General features: G+C 35.8%; 3 protein-coding genes across 7 annotated transcripts; 1 reads left to right on the forward strand and 2 right to left on the reverse strand.

The window, feature by feature from the left end:
* The first annotated feature begins 185 nt into the window (after positions 1 to 185).
* Positions 186 to 6,644, forward strand: LOC124407698 (fibroblast growth factor receptor substrate 2). Its single transcript, XM_046884112.1, has 4 exons — positions 186 to 348; positions 1,227 to 1,546; positions 1,658 to 2,046; positions 2,187 to 6,644. Exons 2-4 carry the CDS (start codon positions 1,238 to 1,240, stop codon positions 2,929 to 2,931), a joined length of 1,443 nt encoding a protein of 480 aa, XP_046740068.1. The 5' UTR covers positions 186 to 348; positions 1,227 to 1,237; the 3' UTR covers positions 2,932 to 6,644.
* A 1,319-nt stretch (positions 6,645 to 7,963) lies between these two features.
* LOC124407694 (ankyrin-2-like) lies at positions 7,964 to 11,576 on the reverse strand. The gene is made up of 2 exons (XM_046884109.1): positions 10,153 to 11,576; positions 7,964 to 9,289 (listed from the first exon to the last, which is right to left on the reverse strand). The coding sequence occupies exons 1-2, from the start codon at positions 11,238 to 11,240 to the stop codon at positions 8,383 to 8,385; spliced, it is 1,995 nt and encodes a 664-aa protein (XP_046740065.1). The 5' UTR covers positions 11,241 to 11,576; the 3' UTR covers positions 7,964 to 8,382.
* Positions 11,577 to 14,054: 2,478 nt separating this feature from the next.
* On the reverse strand, positions 14,055 to 19,171 carry LOC124407702 (serine/arginine-rich splicing factor 7-like). Of its 5 annotated transcripts, none has more exons than XM_046884121.1 (4): positions 19,008 to 19,171; positions 17,776 to 18,158; positions 14,869 to 15,051; positions 14,055 to 14,315 (listed from the first exon to the last, which is right to left on the reverse strand). In XM_046884121.1, the coding sequence occupies exons 1-4, from the start codon at positions 19,014 to 19,016 to the stop codon at positions 14,270 to 14,272; spliced, it is 621 nt and encodes a 206-aa protein (XP_046740077.1). In that variant the 5' UTR covers positions 19,017 to 19,171; the 3' UTR covers positions 14,055 to 14,269. The 5 variants fall into 5 exon arrangements, 3 of the variants coding, with proteins under 3 accessions (XP_046740077.1, XP_046740076.1, XP_046740078.1); XM_046884120.1 differs by having other exon boundaries at positions 14,869 to 15,063; XM_046884122.1 differs by having other exon boundaries at positions 14,056 to 14,315; positions 14,862 to 15,063; positions 19,008 to 19,167.
* Between the last annotated feature and the right edge of the window lie 413 nt (positions 19,172 to 19,584).

A 19,584-nucleotide genomic window follows, 5' to 3' on the forward strand; every position in this document is an offset into this window, starting at 1 on the left:
GACGTGGACCGTTGGCGACGACAAAACTCTGGGTCCGACATGTGTTTCCAGATCCAAAAACCTATTGATGTCAGAGAACGCTACCAAATTAAGAACCTCGAAAAACACGTCGCATAGTTCCATTAATTACCACACGAGGCACACGAGGTTCAGTATCGTTGGTATCCATGGACTTGTGGCTTCAACTTCGATTATATAGTATAAGAAGCATAGCCAACTTCAGTCAGATCATAGGGGGCAGCAGTTTTTATGGCCACTCAAACGCCACTCCGAAAAATGCGTCATTTGCCAAATAATAAATAATCCCCCTTATTAATTTGTTTTGATGCATTGGATATGTTGCATTTGGTGAGTAATTAATTAGTTTTCATCATCTCTCGGTGTAAAACAGATTGAGCGGTGGGATAGATTCGGGTTCATACGAGTTGTTGATCGTTTCTCCCAACGCTTTTCATCAGATATGATAATCCAGGCTTAAATACTTTTGACTGATTTCTGTTGAGATTCTCAAAGATAACAACATACAGACTCCCTCAATAATCATCGAGTCAATAGCCTCGACCTCTTCACCCAACGAAAACAAGCACATTAGCATCTTTTTGCCAGATATGTAAACATTCTTGCCTGTCCCTGGCTCTCAAACACAGTCAAATATTATTTAATAGTAAATTAATTATGAATCCGGGTTGTGTAATAATGCTACTTATTACTAGGCTCATGTTTAACCCCATAATGATGTATTATTGCAACACAATGTCGTCAAACAAAATATTTGCAACGCACACACACACGCATATACATATTGTGTATATTTAAAAATACAATTTTTGCTTCAACAAGTGCTAAATCCAATATACCTTGCTAAATATTATTGTTCATAAAACGGTGGTTATTAGGTACTAATTCGTCATAACAAAGTAATACCTATGAATCAATTAATTTCTTCGAAGACCTTGTCATTTATGTACGCTGATGAACATGTTCATTTATAAGTTTTTTAATAACTCAAATCACACGCATGTTTTGCTCTCACATGTATGATTTTATTTCTTTTTCATATTTTTCATTTCATATAAACCCCATGGTAAATTAAATTCGTCTGATGATTTTTAACAAGAACAACCATATAGACATATACCTTCGAATATATTTGAGCATGTTTATAATATCAGAAAAGAGAAGATTTTTTAAATTTGCTCAGTTTGCATTTCTCTTCCTTTTCTCAGATCAAAGAAGGATGGGGTGTGTTAACAGTCGGGCGGACATTAACGATCTTCATCCAAATATATTTCAAGTGATGAACGTTGATGATCTGGGCAACTTGATAACACCTGGTCAGCTAGAAATAACAGACTTAGATATAGTTTTGTATCAACGCGGTAAGCAACCAGTTAAGTGGCCTCTACGTTGTTTACGCCGCTATGGCTATGACGCTGAAATATTCAGCTTCGAATCTGGAAGACGCTGTTCTACTGGGCCCGGCATTTATGCATTCAAGTGCCGTAGGGCTGAACAACTATTCAACCTTGTACAAACCAACATTCAGGTAATTGCCCATATACTCTTATCAGATGATTAATCATCCGATAAAAACCTTTCCACATAAATATTATACTTCCAAAACAAAGAAATCTCATACTCTCCACTTGTCACTCAGGTTTGCAACAGTAGCGGAGATGATACGATATCGAGGGAACTCCCAGTTGCATCACATCCAGGATCGACGGTAACAATGCGAGTAATGATGCCTTCGGAGCCCAATTATTTAGACCCAACTCCTGCAAGGAGCAACAGTCGAATAGGTCCGAGATTTTCTCACAGCCAGCAAAATGGAATTGGAAGATTAGGCAGCGTTGGAAGCAGTAGTGGTCCCATGTCACCCCAGGGTACTATGGGGTCGCCATCACCACCACCTATGCTGCCACCGCCACCTCCAGTTCCCCACCCTCCTCCGTCCTCTCTCTATGTCAATGAAGAAGTGCTGACATCAGCCACAATCGAACGAGAACACAATAATAACAAAAGCCTTAGAAGAACTATGCAGAGGTATATTGCTGTTAATCTTATTACTTAAGGGCAGTTTTAAAACTTCTTCATTTACATTGAATCTTTTAAGTGAAAGTTATTATATTTCACTTAGTTACTAACACATAGTTTAAATCAGTACTCCTCAATCTTATTTGCAGGTCTTGTACAGTGAGTAGTACCACGTCTAGTAGTGGTTTTATGGCTTTGGAACCTATGGCTCTACCTTTAGCCACCAGTCAAGAATCCAGCTGCCGAAGTAGGCCACCGCCTCTTCCAATGGCATCTTACATAAATGTTGATTTGAGCAGTGATGCCAGCCCACTCTCTCCGTCGCACAGTATTTCTGATTCAACACCTTTGCGAGAAGAAGCTAGCGAGCTTGACGGTGCTCAACATGCCTACATGAATATCAGTCCCGGGCAAGAACATTATGATACTGCAACCAGTACAATGCGCACATCGTTACCACAGATACAACCTGACTGGGAGGATGAGCCTAGGCATTGCTATGCAAATCTTGAATCTAGTGATATAGAAGGATTGAGGAAAAGATTCTCAGGGATATCTACTGCTGAGAAGTCTCCGCTGCTTCCCACCACTCCACCTGCTGGGCCAGTCAGAGAGGTGAATTATGCAGTTCTGGACCTTGACCAAAAACATAACGCAACAGCTGTGAGCTCAGAAGGTAATGTGAATCCTGCAAATACTCTAATTCCACCTGATTCACCTAACAAACCGTTAAAAGGGTATGCGACAATAGATTTTAATAAAACTACGGCCCTTTCTCATTCTGTTAATCCTAATCTTGTCAATGACAATGAGGGATCTCGGAAAACCAGACACAATTCAACGATCAATGACTTGTCAGCTCCATCTAGACATAGCTCATCTATTAGCGAGTGACCCATACTATTACGTACCTTTATTACGCTACAGGTATTTCTGAAGAAAGTTTCTTTAAAAAACGACTCATGGCTTCGTACAATATGCCTGCTTGTATAGCTTGTCACGTTTGAACAAGAATTTCTCACAGAAGAAATGTTGTAGGTAGCATAAATACGACTCTAAATAAATTACTGATCTTTTTATTGATATGGGCTATGTTTCTAAGAAACTATACAATTTTTTATCTACGACTATGTTGTGAACATGATATAAGACAACAAGATGTATTGAAACTAATGATTCAATTAAGTTTTCTCATTTACAAAGATACAGTGATATTCATATCTCTTAGCAAACATATTTAAAAAAAACTAGGAGGTTTGAATGTTATACGATGTATCGAAATACCAAGAATTCAATCTAAAGCTCAATATGGATACAGATTCATATTTTAGTCTACCCTGTATTTTCATTTGAAGTGTAACCCGATGGGTTACGCCTTATCTCGATCGTTTTAGTACCCCTAATAAAACAAATTTTCAGCAAATATTTTCGTACTATATATATAGTAATGATACTGTGTGCAGCTGAAAAATGATCCTTCTCAAAATGAAACAACGAAACAGAAAATTTAATGCTTATCAATGGCGAATCATTAGTTTTTTCATGTATAAACAAATTTTTGGTTTCGATTTTCATACTTCATTTTTTATTTCTTAGAGAGAGTTGGAGGCTGACCTTTTCAATTGAGGAAAAAAAATGCTCAATAGTACATTTACTGTTGATATTGTAGTGTATATCTTTAAGTGTCAGCTGATGAGGTTTTCCATTCTATTTGATATATTTCAATTCTACATATTACTGATCTTATATCGTGTACATGCACATACTCGTATTGATACAGTTTAAAAGCAGTTGACTCAGTGATATGATACGTAAATGTGATAGGTGTAAGGCCTATGAATTGATAGTAAAATAAGTACCACAAGACTCGTTCGAATATGTAATATATGTTTGATTGGTGAGGAGCTTGAGAGACATTCTGCCAAAATTGTAAGTAGCTTATTTTTGGACCATACGGCTTTTATGTCTGTTATTTAAGCATAGACAAAACGTTATTTACAACGTAAATTTTTTTATTGGAATCAACTAAACCTTCAAGAAATCTGCCATTTCTGAAATTTTACTTTAATGCTCACAGAAATATCTTATCAATTCATGTCAGCAACGTATTGCTCAAATTAATAGAAGCAGATATGAAAAAAGAATCGGAATATTTCAGGAATTTCAAGGTTCAAAATTATTTATATATTAATATGTTACACATATGTACGTTACTGCTAATGCAACCTTACTGAAGTCTTGAACGAAATTAGAATCTAATAATTTCACGTTCGTCACAGTGTACTGTTTTCACTGATCAATGCCATGCATATCGGTATGGATGGTCCCTGGTCTGTAAGAAATACTTAGTGTAGCTTTCCCAAATTGATTAGATATTTAGATAATTGTAAGAAATATTTATGTTAAGAGCCAATTTGTAAATAAAGTCTATAACTTGTTTCGTACGAGTCTTGTGTTAAGAAAATATTATGTAACAGACAATTAATAGCAGTGGTATATTAGGTATAGGTATATGCCAAAAGAATATTAAATGTATGTATAATACAGGCCAAAGAAATTAGCATAACCAGATTTTTTAATAAGCAAATAAATTTCTGGTACTTCCTTTGAGGACATAATATATTTTTAAATATTTATTCACAAACGTTGCATCAAATACCTGACAGCATGTTGTTGGTGTTTCATACGCACAATAATGAGATTCATCAAATTACATATACACTGAATATATATGTATATTTTTTTCCTGTTTTTGAATCAACGTACATAATCTGGCAAATTTTCTACACAAACGGGGAAGTGAAATTGAATATTTTGTAATTCGGTTTTACCTTTATGTCCTCAATATGAATGCTTACCAAAGCGCCATAGAGCACTTGCTCTCTAATCGAACTAAATGAAAGATGTATAAAACTATTTTGTAATCATAATTCTCTAGACAAATGTACATTGGAAAAAGCACAAGGTTTTTAGAGATCAAGTATTCCATTCTGATATACAATATGTTAGACAACCATAGAGAATAATTACGAGATTTGAGTTAATCCACATCCGTAGATACAATCTGGTTGCAATGAAATAATTTCTTCCACAAATACAATAATTCCATCCCAATTAGTTCGGATTTTTGTGAAATTTGAAGGTGATTTAGAGACAGTTCTATATTCCACAAATATTTTATCAAGTAGCATGACAAAAGTCTGAAGAAATATTGGGGTGAAAATGAATTTCTGATAATTGAAATACATACTGTGATTTAGTAAACTATAATTATAGTGAATTTTATAACTTTTCTTAGGTATTTTATTTATTTTTGCATAAAATGGCAGCAATTATAATTATTTTAAATGTCTGAAATCTTGCGAGCTCTATGGTATACTAATATATTAGCTTCTGAAATCATGGTGAAATAGAATTTTGGTTATAATGGTATGGGATATTCAAAGCATACCGCACATGTCATCGATAGTAGGGATCTCCTTGTCAGGCATAGACATTGCTTATGGCCTATATTATGTTATTTATTATTTTTATAAGCTGTGCGAAATTATATTTAGATGTTAACCAAGATGAAAATTGTCATATACATATGTAGACTAAGCATTAAATTCTAGGTATCCAAAGTTTTGACCAGCCAAAGAATTTATCGATTCTGTTGCTTTAGCTCAGTGCATGATTTACCTTTTGTAAGATGTTACTTTTTATTATTATTGTTGCTATTATTATCATTATGCATAAGTATGAGATTATAAAAGCGTACTGTTATAATCTAAGGAAATATTGTGACAAGAAATGGAGCATTGAGATATATACGGGGTAAAGTGTAGCCTGAAATTGCAGATCCAATTGATTTGAATATCTGTAGCTATAGCTTTTCACCAAGCCTAAACAGAATAAACATCGAACTGATTTTATTAAAAATCTATTTAACAGAAATTTTACATGAGCAAATGAATGAAATATTTCTTATCCCCGATAAAGCAATGTATTTAGAAACAAATTTTGTAAATACAGTAGTACTTCTAAATCTCATCCCCCTTATTTCGACAACAGGTCGTGCCAAAAAAATAATATTTATTTTGTAATTGTACATTCTAAATTAGCATAAATAAAATGTCAAATTAGCTGTAAAAATTAAGAATAGATGAAACACCTCGTTAAGTTGGAAAAAAAAATAGAAATCTAAAAACTAAAAAAAAAAGAAATAAAAAAAAACGCAAGTACCAAACAATAAAGAAAGAAGCATTGCTCCATTTTTTCAGCTACAATGACACAACCATGTTTGCTATAGGCATGTACATCGAACTGATTTTTTATTGAGATAATAAATATATTATATGTATGCAAAATTAGGTATTAGATCTATATTACACAGTCGAAGTAAAGGGCCACTCTCAACTGCCAAAAACTTATTGAAGCAGTTTTACATCTGTAACAACTTCAACTTGCGACTCAACTACTGCTACACTTTTCGCAACTCCTCAATGAAAACTTCTTTTTTGCTAGGATTCAAACACCTAATTTAATCTCTTGCAAGATTTCGTTATAATCGTGAATAATATTACACATTCCACCTCTGAAACTGAGTTCCTATAAATGAAACAAAACATAAAAAAAGTAATGCTAGTAGCATTTCAAGTTGTACAATACATTTTACATTTTCTTTTCACGACTAACCGATATATAATTGGCAACTATTTAGAGTACAAGAATGTTTTGATAAGTATTAAGAAAACAGATACTAGATTACACATGAAATAATTCAGTTATTTCTAACAGCTATCTTCTCCGAGTAAAGCTAGTCACCATTATCCCAAAACCGAAGCAATGAGTATTGCGCGTCATTAGATCAAATTGCAATGCAGCATACGTCTGTGTTAGGCACCTTAATTAAGTAAACAGTTGAATCACTGCGTATAGGCAGTACTTGCAGAAAGGGAAGAAATTTCTGCTCTGAAGTTGATTTGATAATGGTAGTTGAGATATGACCTAATTCGCATAGCACGTACAATATAAAACAGTATGCGATTCATGGATTTGTAGAAATAAAAAATAGTGACTTCAGGCTATAGAGTCGGACAAAAGTGGATAAGTAAAAGGTAATTCCACCATTACTTTTGGAATACTGACTACGTAACATCTGATACCAGATTTTCATCTATTACCAGAGTTAATCTACATTTAATATGCAAAGTTATTAAAATGAATAGTGAAAAAAATCACAGTTGATAGTGTATCGACTTTTTTTCGTAGTAATACTTACCAAGAATTTGGTGTCGAGATGAATAGGTTGCAGATATTCTATTACCTGTTTGACACATCGAATACGTTTTCCCAACGAGAAGTGCTCTGTTGTTTATTTTTATAAATCCATCATCAGGATATATCTAACATCAATGCATATTTTAATAAACTGTAGCTTATAGAATTATTTTATAAATAATTGTACATAAACAATCAAAGAAGCACATTTCATTTAATTGATTTGTGCCTCATTTTGAAATCATAACATATGGAATATACGAAAATGTTGTACAAGATCATGGTTTTATTACTTATAACAATACTTTGAAAATTACCTCATTCCTGTCAGAAAATTTCAACACTGATTAACAGGATACCAACCATCACCTGACAGTTTATGTATGATTTCGTAACATCACAGCTGCTACATGGTGAAGAAGAAAAATCATTGCAAGCTGCTCTAGCCAATCAGTTGTGAAAATAATGAATTCGTGAATCAGAAGATTGAATCCAACATCTAAAATTGTGCTAGTGATAATTTAAACAACCTTCAGAAAGTTTACTTCCGCGATGTTATTTTTGGCATACAGAACACTCACAGTGGCAAAAAGTGGAACGTTTTTCAAGAGGAAAGGATTGATCTAAAATGATGAAACATAAGTTTTGTTGAAGAAAGAATATTTATTAAAAATATTAACAAATTCGGCTACATTCGATATAAGTTGTATTAATCGCTACGGCATTGTAATCAATCCACAGGATAACAGTTTTATTACATAAAATTAGAACATATAGACGTGACTGTACAGTAAAAATGGTAATCGGTGTTAATCACTGTATTGATAGAATATTAGCATTTGATTATTTTTTTTATGAATACACCATTACCTGACATCTTGTTGATGATGGCTGACAAAGTGTATCAGAGTGAAATGCGATACGAGGCCAATTCGTGAACCATTGACCAACTGCTTGACAATAAAATCCCAATAACTAAATAATATCACAATAATTCGATGAATTTTCGAAGAAATGAGACAATTATAAAAATAATACAATAATATTATTGTATAGAAATATCGTTTATTACTGTGAAATTGTTCAAGCAGCAAGCTGACGACGTCTCGTTAGCTCATGATTAATTAATACAGATATATCAGGATGACGATGTAAAGTAGTGACACAGTAATTAGCAGTTTGACTAGGATCAGCACCAGCTTTCAACAAAAGTTTTACTGCGTTTACAAAACCGCTTTCAGCGGCAACTTGCAGCGATGTTAATCCGTCATCATTAGTTTTCTCCAACTGTGCCAAAGGCGAAGTAACCAGTAGTGAAACAGTCTGATGAAAGCCTCTTGCAGAAGCTAAATGCAGCGGAGTGTTACCACCTGCATCCTGTAAGCTTGGATCTTCCCCAAGTTTAAGCAGACTATCAACTACTTCGGACTGATTTTTTCTCGCTGCAATGTGTAAAGGTGTTTCACCATATCTGGATGTTATACCGGTAGGTGTATGAGGGATCAGAAGGAAAGCTGTATTGAGTGCGCCACACTCTAGAGCTTCGTGCAGAGGAGTTTCGCCACGGTCATTTTTTTGAGCTGGATCCGCTCCAGCTTCCAAAAGTGTTCTTATCATGGGTTCAATTTCTACTTTATGACTGTTGCCAAATGTTGAAGATGACGCCAACAGATGCAGAGCACTTCTTCCTTGATGATCTTTGGCATCGACTGGACCAACCTTTGCGAGGAGTTCTAGTGTTTTTAAAGCTATGTCAAAATTGTGATGAAGACTCTTTGAACTTTGCGCATTCGCCAGCTGCCGTGTCAAAATGTGCAACGCCGTCAACCCCCCACCAGCTTCTTTCACCGTCGATGGACATCCATATTTAAGTAGCTCTTCTACTATCTCAAATACGCTTGATGGGCTGCCATTTATTATCGCACGATGAAGCGCAGTCTCACCACGTGGAGAACGGACCCCAGGATCACAGCCATTTGAAAGTAAGACCCTATATTCGCGATAAATGAATTAGAAAACAATTTTGCTTTTGAATTATTATTACAAAAAAAAAAAAACAGTATGAGTCAGTTCAAAACTGAAAATGATACGGGAGAACAGTTTAAAACAGAAATTTCATAAGCTTGAAATGTAACGGAAATTTAGAAAAAATGTTAGCAGATGAAAATGTGGTAAAATCCGGAAATTTTCGAACGTATAGCGTTAAGTACAGATTTGTTTTGAAAGCAATTCCTTAACTGCGTTGTTAGAAGTTCAAAGTTATTTTCATTTTAGTGTATTAGTTTGTGGATTAATATTACGAATATTGTTTAAAAAATATACATTTTCGTCGAGTTAGATTGAAAGAATTTCTGGAACTTTATTGAAAATGAACGTCAAGATGACAACGGGATATAACGTACATACAAAGTGTTTGTAAACTGACTTGATTGTTCAAAAAGTTCTAGCTTCTCAATAAAAAAAAAAAAGAAAAAACATCTTACGATTGTTAAATACATACGCCCGCAGGATTTATTCGTTTATAGTATCGAAGTACGTATGTTCGTTCAGTAAATTCAATCGTTACGAATGTTTGAATATTATGCGTGACACGCGCGTATTGAATTCGTACAACAATAATGCACCGCGTAAGCGAAAAAATAATTGCGTTTATATTAATGCATACGATCAAATGCAGTAAGCAACACAGAAGAGGGGACACAATATTTATATGTATGTACATTACATGCCTACATATGTATGTATATTTAATGCAACGTGTGAAATCGGGGTGTTACTTTTTGTTAGTCCAGGATGCCGCATACCGCATGCCTATACTCTTTACACATTCTATCTGTTACTATTTCTTTTTACCTCAGAACCGGGAGGTTGTGATTTGTTGCCGCCACAAGTAACGGCGGATCCCCCGAAACGTTCCAATCCGGTTCGTCAATATTTTGAACAACGCCGCGTGCCACGAGCATCTCGATGCTCTTTGCATCTCCAGTACGAACTGCCTCGTGAAAACTCATCGCGCATCCCGGGTCGTAATCATCAAAGTTTTCTTTGTTCAAAAATTCGGCGACCCCGCCTCTTTCGTCGAGTGAATCAGAGCCCCTTGTTTCGGGAAAAAAAGAATTCCCTTTTGATCTATAAACGTTTTGATGCGTCTTGATCTGATCTCTGGACTTCGACACCTGGATCCCATTTTCTGTATTGCACTCATCCGGCGATTCAGAGGCACATTCGTGGAACGGGATACTAATTTTCACTCCGTTTTCTTGAAAGTTATTACGATTGACAGAAGGCAATGGATCCCTGTCGATAAGTAATTCTTGGGAAATGGCTAGCTTTTCGCTTTTGTTCTCGTCTGTAAGATTACAGCTCAGATCTTTCTCTTCGCGGATATTGCCGTCCGAGGTAGACGGTGATTGTGGATCGAAAGAAACGGCAGCTATCAATTCTGTGGATAATTTTTCAACGTTGAAACTATCTTTAAACGGTTTATCGTCGGTTTTTGTATCCGCTGTTTTAGAAACATTACAATTCTGTACATCAATGGTCGAAAGAGTTTCTTCCATGTCCGAAACGATCTTCTCTACATTTTTTTGCCTACGACGTATCAAACACGTTTCCGATAAGTTCCCTTGTTCGGAGCTTGTGCAATTCCCTTCGCCTTTATTAACCACTATGTTTCCTACGTCGGCACATCGACCTGTTGTCGAAGAATTCACAGTTTTAGAACCTGCACTAGCCTCGGTGAGTGGTAATTCCTCGGACTTTCGACTTGCGGCTTGAGAACTTTCATCCGCAGCTCCGTTTTCGAAGCTCGAATTATTTACGGATTCATCCAAAGTTGTCGCTACAATTTTTTGCGAAGTGAAATTCACCGGCACATCGCAATTCTTAACGTCTTCTTGCCGGCATGGAGAAATCGTATCGTCGTCGTACGCGGCGGTCATTTTTCAAAAACCGTAGATTTTTATTACTATAAAAGTAATTTTAGTCAGCTATTAATATTGTTATTATTAATAATAATAATAATAACAACAACAACACAACAATGAGCGTTTTATAATTATAGTTTATTAATTCTGAATCGTTAATTCACGTATTCGAACTTTTCCGCCCGCAATTCACCGTCCGACTTCTTCATTCACCTGTACGGCGGTCAATTCTCGAATGTCTGATACTCGGTCGCAAGAACACGATTCGCGGTAGGCGTAAGAAGACGACGGAGACGACTAAAAGAGACTAAACTAAAACGCGTCCACGCGATGCACACTGCAACCTCCCCTCCTCGACAGAACACGACGAAACTCACCCGAGCATAGGCGTCGACATTGAGGAATGCAAAGAAATTTTATGAAATAAGGAAATTTGAGATGGTTCCTCCGTATCTTACGATCATCGATTGATTGCGGTTGACGATTTAGTTAATTGTTAATAATCTGAAAACGATAAAACTTATATTATCAAAACTTTGAATAACTAAAAGGAAGTTAACTTATTGTTGCTTGTATCAAATTATCTGTAGGACTCCGCAGTCTGTATTTGCACAAGTGTTGTTCACCGCTTGAAGCTACTTCGTGGTAAATTTACAATAGAATATTTTGCTTTGCGTTAATTAAACGACTTATTCGCGTCGTGACAAATGGAAACTAATGTGCATGTTGTAATACGATACGTCGATAAACGATTATTACAAGATACTTAAGCAGATATGACAGTGCGCTGTATTCTTGTCTTTGCAGTGCATACGCCCGCCTTCTCGTGCCTCTAATAAAAATGCTGGTTAAAACAATTAACCGTAATAACAAGACTTGATACAAAATGTTACTTCGAGCGTTACTAACGATCGTGTGACGTCGGATAGAGATTATGCGTGTACATTATATCGAATACTGTTGATAAAATACGTTTGCAGCACCTGGTACATCATTTCATTTTACTATTATTATTATTCGACATATTTTGAGTATTTTCATAGATTATAAATAGTTTCCGCCGCACATACTTCAAAGGTCAATACTTCGACGATATTAAATATTAAATGTATACCATAAAGAGAAATTTACATGCCGCGCAGTATTTAAAACGTCCAATACGATTATTCAAATATAAATGTATTATCGGTATAATATTAATGATTTTGGAACAGAATGAAAATTAAAACGACCGACATGTCTCCAAATCCTCACGCTCCAATTCTTTGTCTTACGTTATCTTATACGACCAGCCGTGCATACATCGAAATTCTGATCCAGAGGTTACAGTGTTTTTACTTCTAAAAATGAACCTTCCACCCGCTGGGCGGCCAGTCAGAACATAATCCGTCCCTTCCTCGGCCTTTTTCTAAAGGTGGGGAATATACCTGACTCTATTTGCTAATACAGATCGAACACGTAGTCTGTCTACCTTTTACCGAGATCTTCAAATACTCTTGTTTCTAGTTCTAGTCGACACATCATCTACAAGAAAATCTTATCTCTACGAAACAAAGCTAATAACAGTATACACTAAGACTGTAAAACACTTGAGAAGTCTGATAATGGACGATAACTGTATACATATGTACAACAAATACGAATTTTTAGCAGGAAGTGTTTAGAGAGATTAGAAAGTACCTAGCTTCTAATGTTACATCAGGAAAAAAACGACCTATAATGCATTCGTATACGCAGCAAAACGGTTATACATCTCTTGCATGAATCTACCTCGAAAGAAGTCCCAAAGTACCGGATGTGCATGAAAGATGATTAAATGACACTTGACCGTTTTATGTGAGCGTGTATTTTCATGATGCGTTTGCTTGAATATTCATTGCGTAAGCATTTCGCGTTTTGTAATGAAGAAGAATGCAACGGCTTCTTCAAAACTAACGGTCTGATCTCCCGACCATAGTAGCCAAGTGTATAGCGACAGATCCAGCCTGAACGACGCGTATGTACTTGAATAAGAGAAATCTTTTTCCAAAGCTATACCACATGTGCACATGTGCGTGAAACAGCTTCTTCTCCCCTTGCGTTACATTAACTTTTTTTTGCCCTGCTTAAATCTTATGGATGAAGGTTTGTCCGACTCGCTTGTCAACGGTTCTGGGGCCAAGGGCTTAAGGATGGCAGGATAGAAGGGCCCTTTATGCGTGGCCATTAAATGAAGTGTATTTTTAAGCGTTCGATTGCACGGCACATTATTCGTTAGATTAGAGTTGATTGCCTCTATCCGTATAACAATAAGCGTCGTCGGTAGGAGTACGAATTTATCAATAGCCACAGAAGAATGACAATTACGTTGAATGGGATTGTATAAACTAGACTATCCAAACCACGATTCAGTCGATTGATGAATATTTTATAGTAATGATTGTTATGACGTATTTCACTTCGCATGATAAAGATAACCAATACTACGGAAACGGGGAATCTAAGAATTGATTGCCATTCAAATTCACGTACCGGATCGAAGTATGGTACATGTGTTTCCAATGGTTTTGCAGTGATATTTGTCAGGACATTGCGTTTTTTTCTTCAAATGTCTGCTTGAACTGGCAATAACGTTTCAGTTATTTACACGGTATGAGCTATTTATAGTTTGAAAATGTTTAATCTTTTACCTTATAAAATTATGAAGTACTAAGGCAATTGACGAGGACAGATTTTTAAAAAATGAGACAGTCGATATTATGGTATAAGCTTTTTTATTGATAGTCAACACGTATTGTTACGAATATTTTCACACTTTCACTCAAGGATTAAACCTCTTTGACTTAAACCTTAGATTATCATTATTATTATTATTATTACTACTACTATTATTATTTATCATGTACCGTTACAATACGAAGAGAAAATATGTCCATAAAAATTTGAATCAGCTTATACTTTTATATATACTTTTTTCTTGTTAATAATAAGAAAGAGTGTCAGAATAATGGGGCATTGTATTAAACAGTAATCAATGTCTACCCTAATTGAATACAACTTAAATTCTAATCTTCCTTGGCATTCCCATTACGATCTCCAATTGCACGGCTCCTACATCATCAAGGTGAGCAAAACAAAAACCATCCATTTATTTCAAGCAATTTTTTCTTTACAATATGAAGGTAAACTCTTTTAATTTTAGCCTCATTTACACTGTAATTCGTTCAATTTATAAATCGTGTATGATTCATGTTTTAACCCTCGTGTGCACACTTCCATAGAAACCCTGAGCAATTTTCCAACAATATAGTTCGATAACCATGCAATTTTTTGAGAAAAATGTTGATACTTTTGGAACGAGTTTTTATTAATCCAGTATGGTCATTTTTCATTGAAAAAAAAAAATGAGTAATGCGAAAACGATATTTGAAGTTGACTTTATCTTAGTAAAAGACATGAAGAGTCTACATATTATTACATATTTTTAATAGATAAGAAATTGAAATTTCATGAGGTACACACACCTACTCCCCTCTCCCGTATCATAAGATTTATTACGTATAACTACTGGAGCTTTTAAAAAACCGAAGGCAGCTATGTATTTCTTTCTCGGTAATCATATATGTACTTGAATAAATACCAAATGTCGATGTTTACCGTTTACCTGCTGCGGGACCTCGAAGCTGATCTGGATTTGGTTCTGCGTGGACTGCGATCTTTAGATACAGATCTGGCCTTACTGCGAGACCTGTCCCTATCTCGACCACCTCCTCGGCTGCGAGAACGGCTCCGTGAAGCTGAACGAGACCTGGAGTGTTTGCTGCGAGATCGTGAGCGTGATCGTGACCTAGAGTGAGACCTATAATGAACTTCACATTAAAATATGGATCGTTCGATCTGTGCCTATTATATGTGTATGTATACGTAATTTATTATTTACTATTGCAACTTTGAAGTTTTTTATTCAACTGTTACCAATTTAGATGCATGCTTTGAGCACAAATACCAGTCCCTCATCGTTATGTTTTTACCTACTGATATCAAACCATTCGATTCCCTAACCAGATAATAATTAATCAGAGAAAATGCAATGGCTCATTTGTAGGTAGGCTGCTTACTTACTTACCAATTCATTTGAAACTGTGCTAACCGCGTCAAACGAATCGTATAATTCACATGATGTGAGCTAAAAACTACAAGCCTGTAGTTCCCAGTTCGAGATATGCATAATACGAATTTTCTTTTCATGGTTTCTTTTACGACTGCAGCGACTAATAAAGCCAGTCAATACTCAATCAAGATAAATTTAAGCTGCAGCAAATTCAGGTTTCTAATGATTTTCTTTAGTTTTTTCAAGGATCCATTTTCTTAACCATGTAGCTTGATGAATGCCCAATAAGTATTTTTTAGTTTGTTAGTTAGTCATCAGAGTATAATATGAATTTCGATTTGACTGTATGCGATCGTCTACAGTTATTTTACATCAACATGCACTGTTACGGATTATTAATTGATGAAACATTCCTTCCCTAATTCATTGTATCATTTTCTTCTGTATCATGAGAATCAGCATTTCAATGACTGTTGTATTGATGTAACATATATTCAAAAAGATTAACCAACATATACATATAAAAGAAACAATATTTAGTAAAGTTTTAGTAACTGATGAGTGAAGGAATTCTTCAGTGATAACATGAGATGGAAAAACTCCCGCAATATTACAGAAACTATTTTGATTTCAAACTACAAGGAAAACTTTAAACTATCGTGTTTTGATCCATCTTACTGTCCAACACCTAATATGTGGTTTCGTCTTTGTTGGAAAAAAAAAAAAAAATTTAATGTGAAACAAAAGTGCATCCCATAATTTTAATATTCCTGGAATCGATTGGTTAATCTTTTTTCGTTAATGATACCTATTGCAATACATTCGTCGTATACATAACATTGCCTTTTGGTTTTGTCGAAATATCTGATTACTATTTTATTTATATACCATAATTTGTGACAGCCTATAGTAGACGGCTGAAGAACGCGTGAAGGCAATGGCCAGGAGAATGGGAGAGTGGGCGAACACATATGTAGACGAAATCGCGCGAGGGTCAGATGGACGGATGTACGGACGGAGAGTGGCTAGACGAGATGGCTGGACAAAGACTGTCTCTCAGTGAAGGGTACGGTACTACGACGACTAGGCGCGAACTGCGAGCAGATAGAAGAAGGCTGGATCTACCAGACGTGCCGAGGTGAGCAAACTCTTTGTCTAGGGTGATGTCAGTGGTCAGTGAAGTACCGAAGTGCGTAGAACTAGCCACTCCGTCAGCCATGTTTGTCTCTTTCTCTCTGTCTTTCTCTCGCTCTCTTTCTCGCTTTCTCGTAGAGTGCAGAAGGTAACCCAAAGTAGGTGGGTGCTCTACGCTGTAACTCTACGCAGTGTGTGTGTCACAAAGTGAACCCAAGTCGAATCACGCGAGAATCTCAGTAGATACACATTTCTCAAGCGTGTGTCTGTGTTCAGCCGCATCTCCTATAAATAACGGGCAGGATTACATCGGCTTCGTCCTCTGCCAGTTTACCAATTTATTTCCTAGCAATCACTCTTACTTATTTGACTCTTTACTCTTATTTCACATCAATCAGCTATTTAAGGCATTATCACTTTTCTATACTTCACCATTCACTTACATCTGATAGAGATTACTGCCTGGTAGGGTCCAACCTGTTTTTACCTCAATTTTATTCAGTTAAAATGAAGGGTCTGAATTTACAGATAGCCGATCATGATACCGAGATCCATGAGCATTATACCAAATGAAAGGTAAGAATTTTCTTTCTATTTGTAGAAAGAGATTTCTTTCATGGTATATACGTACTTCCAAATTTCGTTTACCAAAAACAATTCATCAATTGCTCAGTTTTACAGCTAATGAACATCAATTTTAAATCACTCAGACCCCAGGACAAGCAACAAAAAGTAAATGGCTTTCTATATTTCTAAATAGAGATTTCAACCTCGCGAGCATTGACTCGCCAAATATTTTGCCACAACCATCAACCCAATCCAGCCTACCTTCAGAGAATGATTGAAAATACATATGTTCACAAATTGACACTTAATTAAGAAACATATATATCGTTCGATAAAAAATCTTGAACTATTTCTCATGTACAGTGTTTTCAAGTATGCCATTTAAACTGTATTTTGTATGTCACACACAAGAAAAAAAAAAAAAAAAAAAAAAAACGAGATCCAGAAATCAAAAGTCAATATTTTATTTCACTCAGAAATATTTTATCACATAAGTAGCAGCAGATGCATTTAGAAAAATATTAATGTTTTGGTGAATCAATTTCTGATACTCCTTAATAATTGAAAATAACCATAGGCGACATTAATATTTATTAGACTGCATTGTATCAAGAGTAGGAAGAAATGCGCAGAGAGTCCTAAATGAATGCTAAATGTATTGAGAAAAATAAAAAAAATAGATAATATTTTTTGATGGCTTGCTCTGAAACTATTTTTTTGATGAATAACTCCAAATTACTAATAAGCAAGATAACGAACCTGCGCCTACGAGATCCACGATGCCGTGGGCAATCTCTTGCATAATGTCCTCTTTCTCCACACTCGTAGCATCGATCCTCTGGATGGAAAGGACGTCCACCTCCACGTCTCGACGGACCACCCCGATCTCTCAGTCTTTTCCCATTCGAAGGTTCAACTCTTGCTCTTCGGCCACAAATAGTGCGACCATCTAACCCCCTGACTGCATCTTCAGCATCACGTGCATCTTCAAATTCAACAAACGCAAAACCAGGAGGGTTTCGTGCAACCCATACGTTTCTCAAAGGACCATAATACGAGAAGGCATCTTCCAGCTCCTGCTTTGTTGCATTACTTCCAAGATCACCTACATAGATCTTACAGTCGGATGGGTAGCGTGACATCTGTTGGGAAAATGCAGTCATATTTTGAGCATATAAAATCCTTCAACTCCATTAGATTCAGTATAAAAAGTTGGTTTATTTGTAATCCGCAAGATTTTCAAAGACTAAAAGTTTCTCCGATGAAAGGTAAAAGTGTTAGGGTAAGGAAAATCAATTCAGTTAGCCAATTAATGGTCATGTTCTTTAACTGTATTCACTTGCTAACAAATGCTCAGAGTGCCATAAAGTCTTAATACCAGCCTCTTATTATAATTTTATTCAATAGGACTTAATTTTCTTATTTCCGCACAGTCTAAATCGAAATGGTTAAAACCTTTTAAATTTATATAAATCGGACTTAAATTAGCCAGTCATTTCATCGATTGAAAATGATTTATAAATTCCAAGTGAATACGTGGCTCGCATATAATTTATAATTTGAAAGAAAATTAACGATTGATACAAGAATATTTAGCGTGAAACGTATTATTGGCATAATACTGTGAATTATGAGAGGGAGCTAACTGGAGGCTCCATGATTATGAATAATTTGGGCATTGCAGAGAATTTTCGGCGTCGCTTTGGAAAAATTGTTCATAGTCATAAAAATAATATTCTGAGTTGGAATATATCCGTTGGAATTACGTAAAATTATACGAGCCTATTCAAATTGTTACTATACATTATTTTTTTGGAGTTCATAATATGTTTAATCGCCACAAAAAAAAAAAGTTTACACAATTTTCCGTATCTGTATTTTCTCACGCCATCTTTGCAACCACCCAAATCCACACCGTCCAACCGCCTGTGCAACGCAATTTACTAAAGTAAAAATTTCTCCCGGTCAAAAAGATATTAAGATTCACCTACCTTGTTCATTATTGAATCACGTTATCGCCCTCATACGTGCAGAATATCTTGGCAAGATTAATTAATTTCTCGCAAGAAAAAGCCGGCTCTACTTCGTTCAGCACGGCGTCACCCTCTGCCGCTATCGATCTTTTCTTGACAAAACAACATGGCTGTCGCACAAGCCCAATCAGCCCAATAACCACTTACTCCTCCGTGGCTTCCGTGACTACGCGAGCCGAAGCTCGCCGACGTGGAAAATGGCTGACGCCGCCATCTCCCGATTTCCTATACGCGCGAAACATACGATTTACAAAATACGCATGAAAAATTTATCGGCGATTGCCAAATGTTGTCACGGCACGTTGAATCTACCATTTAAAATAGAAGATTTAATCAGGAAATGCATGAATACTTGGCGCACATTTACCGCTGTAGTATTTATGTATTATGATCTATGTTTTTCAAATTTAAAACATTTTCAAACCAAGATTTACCATCCATTCCGGAAAACTTAAACATCTATTGAGGATATGAATGAGAACTAACATCTTACTAGAACAGCAATATTTTCAAAGACGTTAAGCTATTCAAAGAA

Source organism: Diprion similis, chromosome 6, assembly GCF_021155765.1.
Source record: "Diprion similis isolate iyDipSimi1 chromosome 6, iyDipSimi1.1, whole genome shotgun sequence".
NCBI lineage: Eukaryota > Metazoa > Arthropoda > Insecta > Hymenoptera > Diprionidae > Diprion > Diprion similis.

What these genes read in the sequence shown, in the direction of transcription:
- LOC124407698 (XM_046884112.1), top strand. Translation starts at nt 1,238, where the DNA reads ATGGGGTGTGTTAACAGTCGGGCGGACATTAACGATCTTCATCCAAAT. An exon ending in TTGTACAAACCAACATTCAG is followed by an intron (nt 1,547 to 1,657) that starts GTAATTGCCCAT and finishes CTTGTCACTCAG; the next exon opens with GTTTGCAACAGTAGCGGAGA. An exon ending in CTTAGAAGAACTATGCAGAG is followed by an intron (nt 2,047 to 2,186) that starts GTATATTGCTGT and finishes TCTTATTTGCAG; the next exon opens with GTCTTGTACAGTGAGTAGTA.
- LOC124407694 (XM_046884109.1), bottom strand. Translation starts at nt 11,240, where the DNA reads ATGACCGCCGCGTACGACGACGATACGATTTCTCCATGCCGGCAAGAA. An exon ending in CACAACCTCCCGGTTCTGAG is followed by an intron (nt 9,290 to 10,152) that starts GTAAAAAGAAAT and finishes TCGCGAATATAG; the next exon opens with GGTCTTACTTTCAAATGGCT.
- LOC124407702 (XM_046884120.1), bottom strand. An exon ending in CGTGGATCTCGTAGGCGCAG is followed by an intron (nt 15,064 to 17,775) that starts GTTCGTTATCTT and finishes AGTTCATTATAG; the next exon opens with GTCTCACTCTAGGTCACGAT. An exon ending in GCTTCGAGGTCCCGCAGCAG is followed by an intron (nt 14,316 to 14,868) that starts GTAAACGGTAAA and finishes TTGATGATGTAG; the next exon opens with GAGCCGTGCAATTGGAGATC.